Source organism: Aythya marila (assembly GCF_965140915.1).
Source record: "Aythya marila genome assembly, chromosome: 24".
NCBI lineage: Eukaryota > Metazoa > Chordata > Aves > Anseriformes > Anatidae > Aythya > Aythya marila.
The window spans coordinates 2523524-2542683 of record NC_139065.1 but is presented as its reverse complement, the minus strand read 5'-3'; the positions used below and the strand labels follow the sequence as shown (position 1 = coordinate 2542683).

Genomic DNA, 19160 nt, shown 5'->3' with positions numbered 1-19160 from the left:
AAAAATGAAATCTGATTGTCCTTTGATTGTTGCAGTCCATTTGTGATGATAGTCATAAGTGAATGAGCAGTTGCTTAATATTGTCAAAGGAAGTACTTTGGCAGCCTGACGTTTCTGCCCTTTTATTCCTGGGTGATGGAAACTGCGACGTTTATGAAAGAGCATGTTGGATTTTTTTTATGAGGAAAGATGCCCCATTATTCTCCATGTTTTTGACACCAACAGGCCTGTCTAGACCATGATTTGTTTCCCTTCTTGGAGTTGTGACATTATATGATATTAGCAGTAGTTCAAAGTAGGTACCAGTCATTGTGTAATATACAACGAAGAGCACTGCTTCATCCCAGCTTTCACCCAGCCATTGCCACACTGTGGAATCAATAGCTAGGTTATAAATCAAAAGAAGATTATTTCAGCATTTGAACAAATGTCTTAATTTCTTGCTCCTAAATCCCAAAAGAGCCTCAAAGAAGATTTCTTGACATACACTCGATTCCTGTTCATGTTCTTGTGGTAGAACGGGCACCTTTGAGCCGTAACTAGCTTTACACGGTCCTCATCTTGTCGTGTGCTCCTCCATAAACACCAGATCGGACTCTGGACACTGAATGCCAGAGTATCTACGGCTCTCTTGTGTCTCAAAAAAAGGGGCTGAGGGCTATGGAAGGAATTCTATCAGGTGCATCCAGACAGGATGCTGGAATTTAAATTAAGCCGTCCTACTGCCTGTTTCTTATGGATTACTAGCACGGAAGTTCCGCCAGTTTAGCTCCCCATACACATCAATGCATACCTGCAACGGAGATGATTAATGTCACTGGATTTTGATGCCTCACAGTGCTGTGGTTCCAGTTACAACAAGTGAAACTGTGCTTCCTGAACTGCTGTGGATGGCAGAAAAAGACCAACATTTTGACCAAAGAAAGACACATGCCAGGGGCTGACCTGAGTGGTAAGAACCACAGCTCTGGAAAGAACACGAATGCCTTGCTGATGCAATTCTGTGTCCTCTAGCTAACAATCAGTGTGGGATACTGTAGAGATATCTCTAATCCCCTCCCTTTTGTGCTGAGAAGGTTCGTGTGCTGGGTCACTGCTCTGCACCGCGGCTGTAAGCCTAGCTCTACATCCTGCAGCAGAGAGTAATTCTTTTGGTCTTGTGGGATAATGCACAAGGCACAGTTAAGGATGGGAGCTGTGGGACTTTGGGGCAAGTCCATGTGATTTTGTGTAGAAATAAGTGAATAGTTTACACATATTCGTGGTTACAGGATGTTTGTGTGTGTGTGTGTGCATGTCTGAAATCAAATACACACACGATGGAATTACAGATTATAGAAAGGCAGAGCAACCCACACAGAATCTTGTCTTGACTGTAGGAGTATATGCAGAAATAATGCCTTGCATCACTATATGCTGGAGGCTGACTGAGATGGACCTGGGGATCTGGGCGGACAGCAAGATGACCATGAGCAATGTGACAAAAATAATGTGCCTTTGTGGCAAAGAAGCCCACTTACGTGGTGGGCTGTGTTAGGGAGAGTCTTGCCAGCTGGTGGAGGGACGGTGATCCTTCCCCTCTGCTCAGCACCGGTGAGGTGCTCAGCACCTGCAGTGCTGGGGTCAGAGCTGGGCTCCCCGGTCCAAGGAAACATGGACATGCTGGAAAGAGTCCAGTGAAGGGCCACAGTGTTGACTGAGGGCCTGGAGCATCTTTCCTATGAGCTGAGGCTGAGTGAGCTGGCACTGTTTAGCCTGGCGAAAAGAAGGCTCAGGGGAGATCTTGTCAGTGTGTATAAACATCTGATGGGAGGGAATAGAGAAGAGGGAGCCAGACTCTTCCCAGTGGTGTCCAGGGACAGAACAAGAGGTGATGGACACTGTCTGAAGCACAGGACATTCTTGTTGAGCTTGCTTGATGAGCTCGATGATGCTCTTGATGAGCTTGCTTCTCATCGTTTGCATTTCTGTGGCCACAGCAGTGCTGCCGTCCTGTGAGTTCTGAATCATGGCTCAGGCTTCCAGAAATCACAATGCTGGTGGAAAAAACAATGAGATTGAAAAAATAATACCGTAGGGTGCTTGCTTCACTGGTTTTCTTTCAGAGAAGTTGCACGTCTACAGCCATGAGGGCTGGACAAGTGAAAAATTGACATCCGAGAGTGCCTACAACTGTCCCTACATTGTCCTGTTAGACAATGCTTCCGGGTCCCTCAGGGCCAAAATCCTCACTCAAATATGTTGTCTCTCCCCTTCAGGGTGTCCTGACACTGCCTTGCTGACGTGCAGGGGAAACCTCAAAGGTGCCCAGCCCTGACAATGGCTTCCAGAGAAGCTCCACATGTCCTCCAGCTAGCCAGAGGGCCTCTGCCTGGAACACGCTGCATCAGCCAAAATGTCACCCACATGGCGGCGTGGCCATGTTCTCCTCCCTTTCAACGTGACCTGACACCTCTTTGCCCTTTTGCTCGCTCAGGATGTTGCAGGCAACATATGCAAAGCTCCTGGCACCCTTCGGTGTGCCAGAGGGGCCCAGGACCACCGGCCGAGCAGGGATCGCCCACCCAGGCTATCATGCTGACCATGCTGGGCCTTGCAGCCCAGCTCCACTTGCCCAAAAAATGCTGTGACACCCTGGCTGCTCCCTGGGGCTGCTTGGCAGCCAGACCTCTGCCACCCAGGAACTATCTTGCTACAGGGAGGGAGCCCAGACCTAAACTGCTTTATCCTTCTCTTAGTTGCATACATCCCCTTCCCCTAAAAGTACCTTGTCCTTGTACAACACAGCTTTTCGCAGGGCATGTGCCATTTCCCTGCTGGCACCAGTCACAGAGGGCAGGTACTGCTTGCATGTCCCCTGACATGACTCTCCATCAAACGCAGCTGCCTTCCAGTATTCTAGTATTTTTAATGTGATGAGCATGAGAATTGATTTTGATCATCCATAGGATGTCAGAAGTCTGGATCAGGATTCGAGTACTACAACAGGGCTTACTTTTCATAGCTCCCACCTAGACTCCATAGCAGAGCTTTGGATTTTGTACCTAAATTTGGGGTTCCCATTCTCTTCTCTAAGCTTTGGACCTCATTCCTCTGATTTATTGCTGATCTCTTGAGTCGTTCTTCTCAATATAAGACTACAGGGCTCATGGGCAGAGATGGGAAGCAGAGATAGGCTCTGGCTGGGGAGTGTGTCTTTGCATAGAAGACCCTTTTCTATGATGTCCCTAAACTGTCATGCAGCAGACTCCATCCTGCTCGTGAGCTCAGACACTAGATGCAGCTGAGATGCAGATCAGGGGGTGCAGCCAGGGGGCCACAGGGTCTAGAGAGGGACACTGGTGTTGTGATCCTGCTGCGTAACGGCAGGCGGTTTGGCTCATCCCTCTCAAGAAGAGGGATGGTGAGGATGGTGCCAGCACCCGTGAACACAAGGCAATTCCATAGCCTTCACTCAGGCAATGCAGACAACATCCAAGACCCGTCAGCCCTAGTTTGTCCGGGAGAGGCAGGCAGACAGCCGCTGAATGAACCAACAAGGTGCTTTTCACATGCAAGAGGACAGAAACCAGCCACTGGTCAGCAACGGGGCTCATTTATTATCTCACAGGAATGAATGACTTATACAGCTGCAGTAATGTCAGCAGAACCAAAGCTTTGCCCAAGGCCTGAGCTCTGGCCGTGGGGCTCTCTGCTGTGCTGGGCAGCAGTGGGAGGGACTGTGATGGAGAGGATGGATTTGGGAGATCCCTGAGCTTCAGGGAGCAAATTCAAGACTGTTCGCAGTGGCCTGTGTCCTCCTGACACCATCGTCCCACAAGGCTGATTTCTGTTCCCTCCTCAGAATAGGGGACTGGCTGTTCTGTGGGGGGACCCTGTACCCCACAACTGTCAGCCCCTTGCAGGAGTGAGGTTTGGGGGCAGTGAATGAGCCGGGCCCCATCCCTGCTGCACCTCACCAGGAGCCAGGCGTGCGAAGGTGGAGGGTGCGATGAAGATGGAGGGAGCCCTCTGTCCCCTGGGCACCCTGGCCAGGTGACCTCAGGCAAAATACATAGGTTTTTCTGGGGAGGAATTTGGATTTGGCTGCTTTGGGGTTCTGAGACCCGTTGTTAGACACGGAGGGCCAGACTGACAGAAGGGCTGAGCATCCCCAGCTCCTGGTAGTGACTCAAAGCTTGGGTCCTGCCTAATGGTGAGGCTCTCAGTGGGTGAGGCAGAGCCTCCCAACATGGAAGCCATCCAAACCTCAGGCACACAGAGTGCACCGCTTGTAACCCATTTCCTCTGCTTTTCCAGCTGATGGTGTGAGGGAGACACAAACCCACTGCCAGGGGCCTGCGGGGCCTGCAGAAGACCCTGGAAGACAAGGCCTGGGGTCCCTGTGGGTGGCCGTATCATTACAGACAGCCACTTCCACATTACTTCTGCCACAGAGCAATGGCTTTTGTTTGCTGAGATGTCTTTGCCTCGAGAAGACACGCTCGATTTTGCTGCAGGCTCCTCCTGGCTCGTGGTGCGTCAGGATGACGAGGAGGAGGCTCTCCCTGAGCCATTTCCTGAGCTGGTGGGGCTCTCTCCCACACAGTCCCTAGCAGGGGAAACACATGCGCAGGGGGTTTGCCTCCTCCCTTGGCCAGCCCTGAGTGTCTGGAGCTCAGTCGGAGCCCTTCCAGGCGAGTGGCAGCTGGCGGTGCGGTGCCTGTTGCCCAGGCATATATGTTGGGGGGGTGAGGGTAGATGGGTTGTACTGGGGCTTGACACGGAGCAGCCTGCTGTCACCTTGCTGGCCACCCAGCCCTGGGGCTGGCCCTCAGTGTGTGGTGTGGGGCTGTTGGGCATGGCTACTCCGAGGTTTATAAGTGAGACGTGTAGGGCGGCGTGGGTGGGGAGGGGAAGAAGGCTATCCGGAGGCTGCTGCCGGCTGGATCTCGGCTCTCTGAAGCAATCAGCACCTCACTGTCATTGAGGCAGGGGCAGTGCTCGGAATAGCCCCTCTCCTTCCCCCTGGTGCCCACCCTTTGCTGGCAGGGGACAAGCGTCATGGAGGGGAAGCTGTAGCTGTCGAGGATGGGGTGCACTCCCAGGGGATCGGGTGTCTCGAATATGTGGTCGATGTCAGAGAAGCTCACCAGAGCCTGGGTGGAGTCATAGGAACTTTTCTCCATGTCGTCGACCCCACAGGACTGGGGGTAGCTCCCCTTGTCTTGGCTTTTCTGCCTCAGCAGGCGGAGATCATCTCTGAAGTGGGGGTTGAAGAGCAGGTAGAGCAAGGGGTTCAGGCAGGCGGGCAGGGGCAGGACCACAAGGAGGACGGATTTGATGACCTCTGGGGTGATGAGGAAGAGGTTGAGCGTGGAAGAGAAGGTGAGGAAGGCCACTGGGCAGTAGAGGAGGCAGTTGGTGAAGATCAGCCAGGCCACATGTTTGACCATGGCACAGTCCCAGACAGCGCTGAACTCCCCCTTCAACAGGTTGCAGTAGAGTCGGATGTAGGTGCCCGTAATAGTCAGGAAACAGAGCATGTTTGTCATCACTAGGGCCACAGTGAAGCCCAGGGTGGCGGGTTTCCCATCTGGGATGGGATACGGGAGGCACAGAGGGGATGCTCCGTATTCCCCAATAGAGAAAAGAGGCAGAACTGCAGCCACAGAGGACAGCAGCAGGCAGCAAAGGGCTGCGGCCTTGACCTTGCCTATGGAGGGTGCCTTCCTGTAGCCCCGCACACAGGAGACTGAAATGCTGCACTGCACCGCAGCCAACGTCAGCAGAAATATGGCAGCCTCGGAGGCAAACACCGACAGGAACCCCGTCACCCTGCAGCCCGTGCCAGTCTCCCACCTGGCGCCGAACTTTGCGAACTGGCCGTAGGTCAGGGCGTCAACGAGGGCTAGCATACTGCAGTAAATGCCAGTCAGCATGTTGGCTCCAGCTATGGAGCCGATGACGAACTTAACTGGAGAGAGGTAGCTGGGAGAGGCAAAGACAGCCAGGATGACCAGCCCATTACACAGCACCGAAACCAGAACAATGACCCAGACTCCCAGGCGGATGATCCAACTCTCGAAGAGGTGATCACAAGGCTTGAACGGACCTGAAAGAAAACAAAACCCAAAGTTAAACCAAGAAGTTGCCACGCTGCTCTAGCGGTGCTGCTCAGCGCAGTGGCCAAGTCCCAGCCCTTTCCTGGCCGCACCAGCCCAATGCCTAATGAATGCCACAGGCTGGAAAGGAGCATCCAACAGTAACCCCCCTGGTCAGGGATACAATGCCGTTGTTTCCTCCTTGTAGGAGGGCAGTTACATCCAAGTGGGAGAAGGAAGTTGTCCTCTTCACTTGTCCCCAGACTGGCCAGAGCCCAGCATTTCAGGCTTGTGGTCTTCATGGCTGTGAAACACTTCAGGAAGGGTCACGGGAGACTGGGGATTTAGAGCTGCTTGAAGGAGTCCAGCTGTGTTCAAAGAAAAAGGTTTCCCTGGCTGCTCACCGGGGCTGGGTGTGCACTGAATAGTGGGGTGCAGCTTTGACTCCTCAAGGTCCAGCTGGAGGTCATCCGCATCTAGGTCATCTGGGAGAAAAGAAGAGAGAAACAGTGCTTGAAGAAGAACGAGCAGGGCCATCAGGGCTAGCTGGGCCAGATGCTTTTCTCACTGCCTGTCCTCAACATAGACCTTCCCAGCCACTTCCCAGCCCATTTGTTCAAAGTATCTGCTGGTGCCCAGTTTGTCCCCTGCAGTCACTGCTGGGAAAGAAGAAGGCATGGAGATGTTTTGTAAATGTTGGCGGGTTGCAGTGTGGCCAACCCCTCTGTTTTTAGGCTACTCCCAACATTTGAAGCATAAGAACCCCAGATCCCAGAGTTGTGTGACTTGCAGATCCCTCCTCCCAGCATGCTGTATAAAAAATAAAGAAATGCTCTAGCCTATGTGGTTACAGAAAACAAAGCCTTCAAATGCATCTCATAAATGGAAGCTCTCTGGGAAGGCCTTGTCCGATGTTAGTTCATCAACTTTGGAGCTCTGTTCAAAGACAACTCTCAGCCTCTACTTGCAGCACAAAATTGTTAGCAACTGCCGCTACCACCAAATGGCTCAGCAGAAAAAAAGACAGAGCATCATTGCTTTATTTCATAGCCTATGATTTCTTGGGACTGTAGTGTCGTGCTTGCAACCCTGGAGGTTCCCAGTCCTGGGTTTGCTTAAAGGCAGACTGATGCTCCATGTGTGCAGCCTTTGGATCCATGGGATTTATGAAACCAGATGGCACTGTGCTCAGAGCCCAGCCAGCACCCACATCCCTCTGGAGCTGCACCCTGAGCAGTGCTTGGGTGCTCCGAGGGTCAGATGGAGGTTCCCTGGCTGAAGGAGAAGCTGCTGGAAGAGAATTGGGCAAGATCTCAGATATGTTTTCCATGTGCCTGTGGGCCAAAATCATGGTGTAGGTCACCACCAAGGAGAATAGCATCCTCCTAGTCTACTCCAAGACATGCTTTTCTGCTTTGTTTCCTGTTCCCTCTCTGAAACCACTGCAGTTTCACAGCACTGGGAAGGGCACAGTGAGGACAGCTGCTGTCCTGCTGCACCATCCCCACCCATGGCACCAGCACAGCCTTTTGCTCCCAGCAGGGAATGCCGGAAGGTTTTCTACGGACAGGAGGATGGGGAACGACTTTTTTTTTTTGGTGTTTTCTGCTCGCCTGATAGCCAGGGAGCTTGGACCAGATCTGTGGCTGTACAATGAACTCTGCATCGGGTGCTGTGATGGATGCTGTACCCAGCCAGTCTGTGACAGCTCACCAGGAAGGTGAGTTTTCACAGCGTTGAAGATGTGGCTAACCGAAGTGGGTTGGATGCCTACTTTGCTTTGAAGTGGTGCCTCTCATGAGATCTGCTCCCTGCCTGTGCTTGAAAACATGACTGGGATTATTTGATTAAAGAATGATGACAAATAATGTACTATCTTTAGTGCCTCCTGACAAGCATTGTGGCTTTCTCAACTTCAAGTGAGCTTTGGAAAAAAAAAAAGCCATTTTTAAAATCTGTCTGTATAAGTTGAAATATTACTGCTGTCCTGGAGTCTGGCAAGAAAACCCTCACAGTGGGATGGAAAAATATTTCCTCCTTGTATTTTATAGTCTTATAAATCTCCAGTGTCTTTTCCATCCACAGCGCAGAGGCTGTGATGTGCAGCCCCAATACTCAAATCAATGTGGAGACTTGCACTTTCTGTGCCCCCCTGCCACCCAGCCCATGGTAATGTTCAAACAAAATCTGCCCCCATCCCTTTTCTCTTCAAAAGACCAGAATGCACAAGGGATGATTTTAAGTGTAGATTAAACATTTGCATGAGGTGAAGGCAGTGATCTTTTGTTTTGCCTGGACTACTGAGCTAGCTGTGAATTGCAGAGTAATCCTCGGCCAGCACAGCAGGATTCAAAGCAGAAAATGTACCTCTCTCTGCTGGAAATCAGTATTTCCCCCAGCCTGCGAACTGTTGATAGTTGAAAATGACTTTTTTTGTTCTATCAAGGCAGACTGTATTGTTTTTGAAGTAGCCCTTATTTATTACAATTTTGCCACAGCACCTCCACTTTCTGAGGCTTTGTGGAAAAAACAACTTTGCTAGTATTGTCCTTTCAGTTTTAATGGTTCCCAGCAGGCCGTAGGAACAGTGAAGTGGGAGGAAAAGGAGGAGAATTGCTGGAAAAAGGGTAGAAAAGAAAACATTGGTCTGGATGCTTCTTCTCATTTTGTATTGTCTGCCTTAGCAAGGGCAGCACCACTTAGGTTTTGCAGATAATTGCTCTCTTCCTTGGAGATAGGGCATGGGTGGCTGCAAGGGGCCTGGACAGGTACTTTTGGGGTACTTGAGTAACCTTCTTGAATGACAGAAATAGGAAATGAGTAGCTCTAAGGGCCCTCCAGGGCTTGCTGAACAGTTGCAGAAGTTAAATGGCTTTACAAGCTAATGGAGATGCTAGACACTAAAGCAGTGTCTTATTGTCAAGGATAACCATCCAAGTGTGTTCTCTTCTCGCTTTCTGTAGCTTTGTTCCCTTATTGCAAACATATGCTTTTAAGTAAATATATCCCCTTCTATCCTCAAACCAGTCGTCCCCAAGGGGGTGCTGGGACAGTGAGGGAAGTGCCCCACGGCAATGGGAGCATTTGCACTTTCCCTGTCCTCCCTCTGCAGCCAGTTTTGGGAGGGTGGCAGGAGGGATCAGCTGGAGAGCGCAGGGTGGCTGTGCTGTGTGACGAGCCCCCGAGCCATCGGGGCTGCTGCCCAGCCACAGGGGACGGGCTCGGGTCAGGGGCATCTGCTAAAGGCCACCAAGCATAATCCAGAAAGGCATAATCCAAGCAGCAAAAGTTTTGGAAACTTCTGTCATGACAGAGTGACCGAGTGATGCGATGACACGCTAAGCACACTCCTTTGGCCCTCAGGTGGCTGTCAGCTGGACGTGAACGGAGAACCTTGGGTGGTGTCCCCCAAATGGCAGGTGGTGTTCCCGTACCTCCAGGGCCCTGGGAGGGTGGGAGAGAGCTGCCAGCCCTGGGGTCCATGAAGCCTCTGGCACCCTGCGGTTGGAATTCAGATGCTCGCTTGGGCACAGGGCTTGGCTGATGGCTGGGATATGCTGGGGGCAGCACCCGTTTCTCATCCCCACACAGCTGGTCTGGGACCAGTCACCTCTCACCATCCAGCTGTGAGGTTCTGTGGACTTTTTTGTAAATGGGTCCTCAGTCCCTTGCTGGAAACGCTACGTGAGGACAAGAGGGTCTGGCTATCTGGAAGCATGCCCCATGCCTCTCAAGTTCTCCCACAGCACCCAAGTGCCCTGACAAGCCTGGTGTACACTGCAGGGAAAAAAAAAATGGAGTGATTTTCTTGTAATGAGGCCACTTTCTCTCTTGCAGGGAAGGAATGTTTGGGAGCTTTTTTCCTCCTTAAGGAGGAACTGTTACACAACTCATATAACAGAGTTAAATACCACTGGTGGCCATCTGAAAGGAAGCATTGGGAACATAAATAAAGCAACAATTAATTAAGTAAGACAGCAACATCACAAAACCCTAATCGCCAAGAATAGCCCATGTGTTGCTGAATGGCAGGGAGAATGATCCGTGAAAGCTGTGCATAGTGAGAAAGGACGTTCTTCTGCATTCCATGTTTGTACGGCTGTGGTTTGATATTTCAGACAAACCCAGTGCTTTAACATCTGAAAATGTGGGCTTTTACGAGCTGTTAAGAGTCTCATCTGGCACATTTTAGAAGCACTCAGCATTCCCCTCTGGTCCTAATATCTCCTGAGCACACATATAATCCATGGGATTGAGACTGGTTTGGAGGCCTGTGGAGGGTGTTGGTCGCTTGTCAGGGCCAGGGCAGCGTATGCTTTAAGACAGCAAATAGCTTCAGCGTTTGGTGACCAGAAGGACCAGGTCTGTAAGCAGCACTATGGTCCCTGGCTGCAAACCAGGTCTCTTCACAGTTTCATTGAAGACACTATAATTTGTTGGGCAAACACCCCAACTATATGCACAAGGATCATTAAAGTATGGGCTGCATTGATGATGGAAAAACTAACCCGGCGGCGAAGAAATTCCTGAAGCAATGACCTTAACATACGCCTCCTCTGTACTGTCTGCCCAGCAACAACCACCAGTCTACCACGCTTCCTGAAGCCATATCATGCAAGTAGGAATCACACTTGCTAGCCTCTGGTTGGACTTTTTACATTGCTAAGGCTTATTCTTAGACCATGAAGGATCAGGACAGGGCAGATGGCAGGAGCGAGGGACGCAGGGCTTGTGACTCACTCGCTGGCTGGGTCAGGAGGCACAGATCCCCTGGCTGTGGCTGGGTGTGAGGTGTTCCCAGGAGCATGTGGGCAAAGTGCAGCTGCACCACTCCTCAGGGACTTGGTCCTCTCCCCATCTCCTGCAGGCACCAAGCATGATGTGGTTTTGCCTACAGGGCGTTTCAGACCTTGGAAGTGCATGTGGCCTCTATATTTACACAAGCATATAAACAAATACAGCATCCAAGCTGTGTCCTGAAATGATATTTCCACTCTCCAGCAGTTACAGAGGGGCCAAAGGAGCTCATGATTTTCTTTGTGTTATTCTGAGATTCCCTTGTAAAGGGATCAGACCAGATTTCATCTTGGAGCTGCCGATGTGCTGTGGGTCTGTGGGTGCAGGAGATGTGCTTTGCACGCTCCTCGGATAGCCATGTGCAACAGATTTCATGGGGGTTTATGCAGAAGTACATTTTGGAGCACAGAATAAATTGACACTGGAACAGAAACTGCTGTTCAGCTTCAACTGTGGAGCCACTTCTGCCACGCATAGTTTAGCCCTATTCTGTGCTCACTGTATTCCTACTTACAGTGGTTATCAGCATGACCTGGAAAGAATTCCATGGTCCTCTTGTGGGGATCTTCCTCCTCAGGGCTCATGTCTTCTGCCTCCCATTGGTTGGACACCTTGAAGAAGCCACTGCAGCTTCCATAGGCACAGCACTGGTAGGCGTAAGGTACCTCTAGGACTCTGCGAAGGGGGAAAACAGAACTTTTAGGTGATCTGACTCTATTGCTTTGCATTTTGTGCTTAATTTTCATGTGCCAAAGGGCAACTTGATGGCTGATGGCTACCCTGGAGCAGGACTTTTCTATGTTGAAAGGGAGGACAGAGTGTGGACCCTAATCACGCCACAGTGCTTCCAGGTTGCCTCACTTTTGGTGCTTAAGATGCTGTCTGTTTGTCATCAAACACCAGGTTTGGAAACCACTAAAGTTCCTGGATAATTCCTCAAAACCTTTGCGTGGTTCTCCATAGACTGACATAGCCTTGCTCTCCCATGCCTGCTAGCTATATGCCGTAAGCACAACCTCTGCATGTGGAGTTTTCAGTTTTTACCCCAAGACCATCATTTTGCTGAACATCCTTTCTTTTGTTCAGGACAAGGAGCTTCCTAAGAGCTTAAGCAAGTGCAAGGACCCTCTTTGCTTGTTGCCGAAGGTCAGAGATGCACCTCCAGGCTCTAGTTCCATGACCAAGGCTCACCCCTGCCAGTCAGGGTAGGGGAATCTCAGGTATCTTAAATGTAGCAGGTTATTTTACTGTCTGGTTGCCCTGAAAGTAGAATTCTTTGTTGTCAATTACAGTATGTATTACAAGGTTAATTAAACAGCAGCTGAACATCATCTGGATGAAATACCAGGCTGTCAGTGAGAAGTTGCATCTTCTTCAAAGATAGAAAACTCCCGCTTCCTTGCTGAAAGCCAGAAAGACTGCCGATGAAGTCAAAGGAACCTCAGGTTTTCTAGACAATTAAGATTTTCTGACAAGATCAGTAAATATGGTGAAACTCTATATTCTAAAAATATGCTTTTGTTTTAAGTTCCCAAACATTTCTGGCTGAGCCCCGGGACGCTATGGAAACTCTGTATACAAGCTTGCTTCCTGTTATAAGCTCCAAATTAAATCCTATTATTGAAAGGTGGTAGGGAGATACAGATCCTCCCGGGATGGTTAAGAATCTTTCTCAGATGATTCCTCCACACATATGTCCTAAGAATAAAAATACTTAGTGGCAGTACCCCAAAATTTAGGGAATGTTAACGGATCTATTGCCTGGCTTGCTTCAATGCACCACTCCCTCAGTCTTGGTGTCTCTGGTAGAAATCCAAACCAGCCCCACAGATGTTAGTGGAATTGGTTCAGAGGAGGAATGCTCCTGCAAGTGCTGAATTCGACCCACTCTGCTCAGAGGACTGCCATCCTGGGTGTGGAAAGCCCTCCAGAAGCTTCTGGGATCCCCTGCCATTTGGAAAGCAGTCATGCAGCAGATACCAGCCATGATGAGTCAGAATAGTCACAAGAGAACACGCTGCAGCCGCTACTGCCAAGGCAAACCCAAGTGACAGATCAATGCTTTTCACAAGACCTGAGCTGTTAAGCCCAGCACTGATACAGTGGCCTTTGAGGATTTGCCTAAAGGTGAGGAGCTCCAGCCTTGGGAGCCCTCGGCTTGTACTGGATGGCTGGAAGCATCAGCTCATGCATCCTTGGCTCCCAAGGAACTGCCTGGAAGACCCATGCAAAAGATGGCTTTACCTGGGGAAAATTTGAGTCACCTGCACTGTAGGCCCCTTATGTGCTGTGCTGGAGACCCACTGCTAAGATAGGGAAGGGAGAGCCAGAGTCTGCGGTGCAGCACTGTACTCCAAGCTTTTTGCAGCCTTGTCTTGCTCTGTTTGACCCCTTCGGGCTCCTCATTAATCCATAGCAGACAAGACACGGCCACACAAACAGAGTTTACTGAAGGAAAGCTGGATGTCATTAGCTAGGACTGGCTTCTGGGAATGTTTTCCATTGAGAGAAGCCCTGAGCTGGGCCTGCTCCATGCTTTCCGCTTGTGTGTGTGCGTTTGGGGATGGGGGTGGCAGGCCCAGAAGCGCATCATCGCTTTCCCATGGAAGACTTTGAAAGATGAGGCTTGTTAGCAGCAGATGAAGCTTCCTCAACCTATTGGCCTGAAAGGATGGAGGAAAGCATGAGATAAACAAGGAAAGCAGGAGGCTGATTGATATAAACAAATACAGACTGCATCAAGAGCCAGAAGGGAAAGAGTGAACAAGGCCCAGGGCACAACCAGTACCTCATTTTGGGGAAGCTCTCCTTGGTGAAGGGCTCAGAGAGCGCCGGGTTGCCTTGGAGCTTCAGATGGGTCAGTCCACCCAAACCATCCAGGGGCAGCGTGACCAGCTGGTTGTCAGTCAGGTCCCTGTGAAGGAAAAGCAGAGAGGTAGAGTGCGGTCAGGTTGTGCTGGTGGTATCTCAGCCATCAGTGGCTCAGAGAGGCATGCTGTCTCCTGCTTTCTTCCCAAAACGTGTGGCTGAAATGGAGCTGGGTGCTGCATGAGCCCAGGGTCCTCTGGAGTTTAAGGGGATACTGCGATCCCTGGGGGAAATGAGGGGCAGGGGTTAAGACCCATGCTGAAAGCTCTGTGTGATGTTTACTTCCCTGTGCACATATCTGCCCCATGCATCTCTTTCCCTGGGGAAGCCCCCACAGCAGGTCAGGTATGACTGGCAAAGAAATATCATCGCAACTTACAGCTTGGTGAGCGAGTGCAGCGTCACAAAGGCTTCAGGGTGAATAAACTGGATGTAATTCCAGCTCAGGTCTCTGCAAAGCAAGGACAGGCTGGTAAGAGGGGAGCAGAGCAGGAGAGTGAAGCTGCTGACACTGGCCTGGGCAAGGGCTTTGACGCAAACGAGTGTGGAATCTGTAGTCCCTTGGTTGGCAGCGAGTTCTGTCTCATTGCAGCTCCCTGGAGGCAAATGTTTGAGTCTGTATCTGGGTAGTTTCTAACAGAGTAAGCAGGTTTCTTGGTCTGCCCTTAGTGCCAGAGCATCTCTGAAGTGATCACGCTGCTGGGCACCCAGACAAGGACAAATAAGTTCAGGAGCTGTGTGGAAGATGAACCAAGGCCATCTGATCATGTTGCCTGTCACGTGCAGTTGGACGGGTATGGAGAGGATTCACTGAAGCACCTCAATAACCTCATACCCTCTGTTTCCATCTCACCTAGAGGTTTCACCTCCCTCTGTCATAAGCAGACAGGAATCAGGATGTCAGGAACCATTTCTTCTCCCTCTAAGGCTGACTACCTGAGCAACCTGCCACATCTTTCTACATCTCTCCCATGCAGAAGGGAGCCAGGGTGCCAGCCCAGGTGTGTGTGTCACACCGCAGAAGGCTGAAGCTGGGTAAGATGAACCTTTCCTACAGGCACCCAGAGACAACTGCTAGAACTCACATGCTCAGTTGTGTGTTGTGTGACTGTCCTGTGACAGCAGCATGCTTGCATTTGTGTGCTGCCCGTGGTGTTACATGTAGTACGTGAATGTTCCTGTGCAGTTGTGGTCCCATGACACACACGGATCTCTGGGAACGGTGGCCTATTAAATGACACTCAAATTGCTGCACTGTGGGAAAAAGCTTCTATGCGATTCAGTTCATTGCCTAGCAGAACAGTAAATAAAGACCATCTGCACTTGAAGGGCTCTTTCCATACATCTCAGAGAGAATCACACCCTACAAAGCTTTACTAGCTTCTGAAAGGTGCCAAGCACTTAAGAAGTGAGCTGTCTATTGCAAGGTCACTATGTGCGTATGGTATCTGCATGCTTGTGTGCACTTAGTACAACTAACATGTTCTTTGAGTTTTATGGAGACAATTCCTACTCAAATGAGATGCTCTGCATTGATGTGAGGCCCAGGAGTGTTCCTGCATGGCCCAGGACTAGGCTGCGTAGGGAAAAGGCTGCTAGAGCTCATGCACACCGGGGTAAATCCCTGCCATGAATCAATGTCTCTAAGGGCATTTAGGAGTATGTAATACTTGAGTTGCAGCGTGTGGTAGCGCATGTGGTGTGGAGTTTCTGTATGTGTGGGCAGTAAGCCTGACGTGCAAGGAGTTCATTCACAGGGGTGTCTGCATGCAGAAGTGAAGCCAGGGAGATGGCTTGAGCCCTAAGCACGGCTGCCTCTGTTCTGGAAGGGACTGGAAGTAGAGGAGGGACTGGACAGCTTCAGGCAGAACGTGAAGCCTCAGAACAGAGACGGAGTGGGGCTGGGAAACTCCACATCAGCCTGGCTCAGTGCTCACAGTTCCCCTTCCCCAAGCAAAAAGCCCGGTCATCCCCACTGCCAGCCACAGCTGGTGGTACTTACATGGAGCGCAGGGCCATCAGCTGCACAAAGGTGTCTGCTCTGATTTCGTGGATCCTGTTGTGCTGGAGGCCACTGAAAAAAACAGAAACTGGTCTGAGAAAATAGCTGAAGGTAGCGTTCATACTTCATGGGGATCTTTGTCCCTCTGCAGCAGAAGCAAACTATCACAGTAGAAGTCATTTGTGTCTGGAAAATCTGCTCTTATTTCAAGGGGTAAAGAGCAGGAACAAAGCAGCTCAACGCCATTCTCTCCCATGGGCAGCTCCAGGGCCCAGGCAACCTCTTCTTTTGAGGCCATAGTGGCATTTGATGTGCACTGGTTAACGGTTCCCCTTTATCTCCAAAGCTGCACTGGTTCCCTGCTCTGCTCCACCCCGTGCCTGCCTCCTCCAGAGCCAAAGAGGATGGCTTGGAGCCAACAAGTCAGCAAACACAACCCTGTGTCACCTTCAGGAAGGTGAACATTTTTTTTTCTAAGTTCCTCAAAATTGTGATTTCCCTGACCTGCAGAAATGTGACCTTCTGCAAGGGGCAACAGCCACTGCTTCTTACTCTACCCAGGGCATTTGTTGGGTAGCTAGCCTGCCTTTCAGACTCAGAAATGGTCTTGAATCATCTCAGACTTGCTCACAAGGAACTATAAGCAATGGCTGTAATGATTTAGCTGGTGCTTGGTCACGTACTCACGTTTCAGAGGCAGCAGCTTGAGGCTCTTGCATCTAATCTACTGGTGGTTTCTCAGTGTCCCATGTAGCCAAAAAGGCATTGCTCATCCTTCTAGTTAGGGTTTCAAATGAGAGGGCTTAGGGAGCTCTGCACAAATTTGGGGGTCTCAGGTAGAGGGGCACTGAGTGGGAGAGGGAAGCAGGAGTATTGGGGCAAGTCAGTGAAAAATAATTCAAGGATATTTAGCTGCAAGGGACCACCTGCGTGTTGCAGGTAAAAACCTGCACGTTGGCAGCTACAGCAGAGCGACTGGCACACACAGGGTGTTTGCATACCAGGCTGCACCACCAGACTTATTTTCAGCTTATTTCCCAGCAGAAATGCTGGTATCACGTGGGAGTGGGTCTTACAGATGATAACAATGGGCTTAAGGGTTCAAATTCTTATTCTGTAAGAAAATGTGATTTAAAACACACTCTGTCTGACTTCAGTAGACTGAAAGAGGGATTTATTATGCTTTTATATTGATGTTAAGACTGAATTTGGCATATTATGAGATACTGTAAGAAGAAATTTAGGTACCATGTGTAAAATTACAGGTTTGGAATTCTGGAAGTTTGTCACTATTTGGATACTTCTTTTATTTTTTAAAACATGTTCCATTTTTATAAATAAAAATACTTCCAGATCTGGCTCTGTCCTCAGAGCTCCCAAAGAGGCAGCAAAGGCTGTGTGACTCCAGTTTTCCTGTGATTTCACAGCGCCCAAATGCCTGGCTTTGCAAAGGCTGGATGAACTGCTCTGGGTGTGCAGGCTGCAGTGTTGCAGGGAGCAGGGACAGCCTCTCGTGGTATTTTTGTGGGGATGCTGCTCCCACACATCAATTCTTTCAGATTGCAGAATTCTGTAAAAGCATGGAGTCTGTTATTTTGATATATATATATATATATATGTATATTTCCTCAATATATATATATATTCCTGATATATATATATATACTTCCTCAAAAAGGGCAAGAACTTCTGTTAGTTGTGTTTGCAGGGTTTCTAGGTTCAGGTCTCTAGACACTTTAAACTGAGCATGAATAACTGTGTCTTGGAGCAACGGGGGTGCGTCCCAGGGCCCAGAGGAGACCCAGATCAAGTGCTATTCATAAACAAAGCATCACTCTCCTCCACGAAGTGGCAAGCCCTAAGCAGTGTGGGTGAGAGCCACTTTGCACCTATGGTATGGGCCCACTCCTTGAAGCAGCTGTTTATGGTATGGCATGGAATGGGATAAATCCCATTCTTGATTAGCTCATGTCTGGAACTTGAATTAGCAAAGCAAAATGTCAGTGCTGTCACATCCTACTTCTGCTTGCCGTGTCTGAGACCTCTGAAAAACCTCAAGTGAATTAAGCTCCTATGCACACGTAATGTATTTTTATTCTATATTTGCACAAGGGCAATGCATGGAGCTCTGTCCCATTTGCAGTGCCAACAGCAAGTTACAGTGCTCAGCCCTCCCAGTGCTGGATGATGGCCGGATTTTGTGTTCGGGGGCTGCCTCTCCCTCCAGGGGTGACCCCTTTGCCCCAGAGCACGGTGCAAGCAAGGTCTCTACTCACAGCTCCTCCAGCCGCTGACACCGGTGGAAACTGGGCAGCTCTTCGATTTTGTTGTGCGACAGCTCTCTGCAGGGAAGAAATCAGCATGGAAATGTTAGGAAAATAAATAAATCAAAAGAGAGTGCCCTTGAGCCCTCTCTTGGTAAGCAAGTATTGCCGGAGTGGGAGGGATGATGCCTTCCCATCCTTAGAAGTGTTCAAAGCCAGGTTGGATGGGGCTTTGGGCAGCCTGACCTCGTAAAACATGTCCCTGCTTCTGGCAGGGGGGTGGACTGGATAATCTTTAAGGTCCCTTCCAACCCAACCATCCTATGATCCTATGATTTGATGCTTCTATAATTCTTTCTTATGATTCTATGACTTATACTGAGCACAGCTAAGAGAACAGGACCCCCGGGTGAGGAGATCTGCACTCTGCACACACCTGACACTGGCTCCGAGCATCTTTGTGCTCTGCAAGCATTGTGCTATGGCTCACCCACTCACCCAGCCCCAGCCCAGCTCCCTCCAGCACAAGCTGCAGACCGTAGGAGCTGCTTCTACAGCTGGGGGTGGGTTTTTCCTCAAGGCCATGCTCCTCCCCAGCTCCAAGTCAACCGTGAAATGCATCCCTGCCAACTTCTGCTGTGCACAGCCGTGCTTTCCTGTGCCAGAGCTCCCATCCTGCTGCTGTGGATGGGTGAGCGCACAAAAGCTGCAGATGTGCTTTCAGAGCCTGGGGAGGTTTTGGCCAGCCGAGCAGCCAGACAGCTGCCTTGCCTCCTTCCTGGCACAGCAAAGCTGCCTGCCTATCACTCCATTTGGCCTTTCCCTGCATCTCCCCAGGGAGAAGGAAAGGACCATGGTACAGGCAATGTCCGTACAGGATGTTACTGACTCTGAGCATCCTTGGCCCCTGTTTGTTCAAGTGCTGCCACTTGAAAATGATTCCCAGCAAACTCCTGTTCCTGCTCCTGCATGGCCCTGTGGGATGTCCAAGGCAGAGTGACTTGGTAGGCAGAGGAAAAACTATCCTGGCACAGCTTTGATATGAATTTATTAAAACCAAAATGGGCTGAGCGAGGGGTAACACTTAAAATCATCTCTTTTCCTCAGTGCCAGGGCCTGGATTGCTGCTCAAGGGAAAGGTGTCCC

General features: G+C 50.2%; 1 protein-coding gene across 1 annotated transcript in view; it reads right to left on the bottom strand.

Annotated features, from left to right (window-relative positions):
* Positions 1-4856: 4856 nt before the first annotated feature.
* Positions 4857-19160, bottom strand: part of LGR6 (leucine rich repeat containing G protein-coupled receptor 6) — a gene marked incomplete at both ends in the record, with an annotated part of 124323 nt that continues 110019 nt past the window's right edge. The window contains 7 exons of the mRNA XM_082778741.1: positions 4857-6094; positions 6488-6568; positions 11395-11555; positions 13669-13794; positions 14128-14199; positions 15751-15822; positions 18027-18092. Coding sequence (XP_082634867.1) covers positions 4857-6094; positions 6488-6568; positions 11395-11555; positions 13669-13794; positions 14128-14199; positions 15751-15822; positions 18027-18092 — 1816 coding nt within the window. The remainder of the gene's footprint in view (positions 6095-6487; positions 6569-11394; positions 11556-13668; positions 13795-14127; positions 14200-15750; positions 15823-18026; positions 18093-19160) is intronic.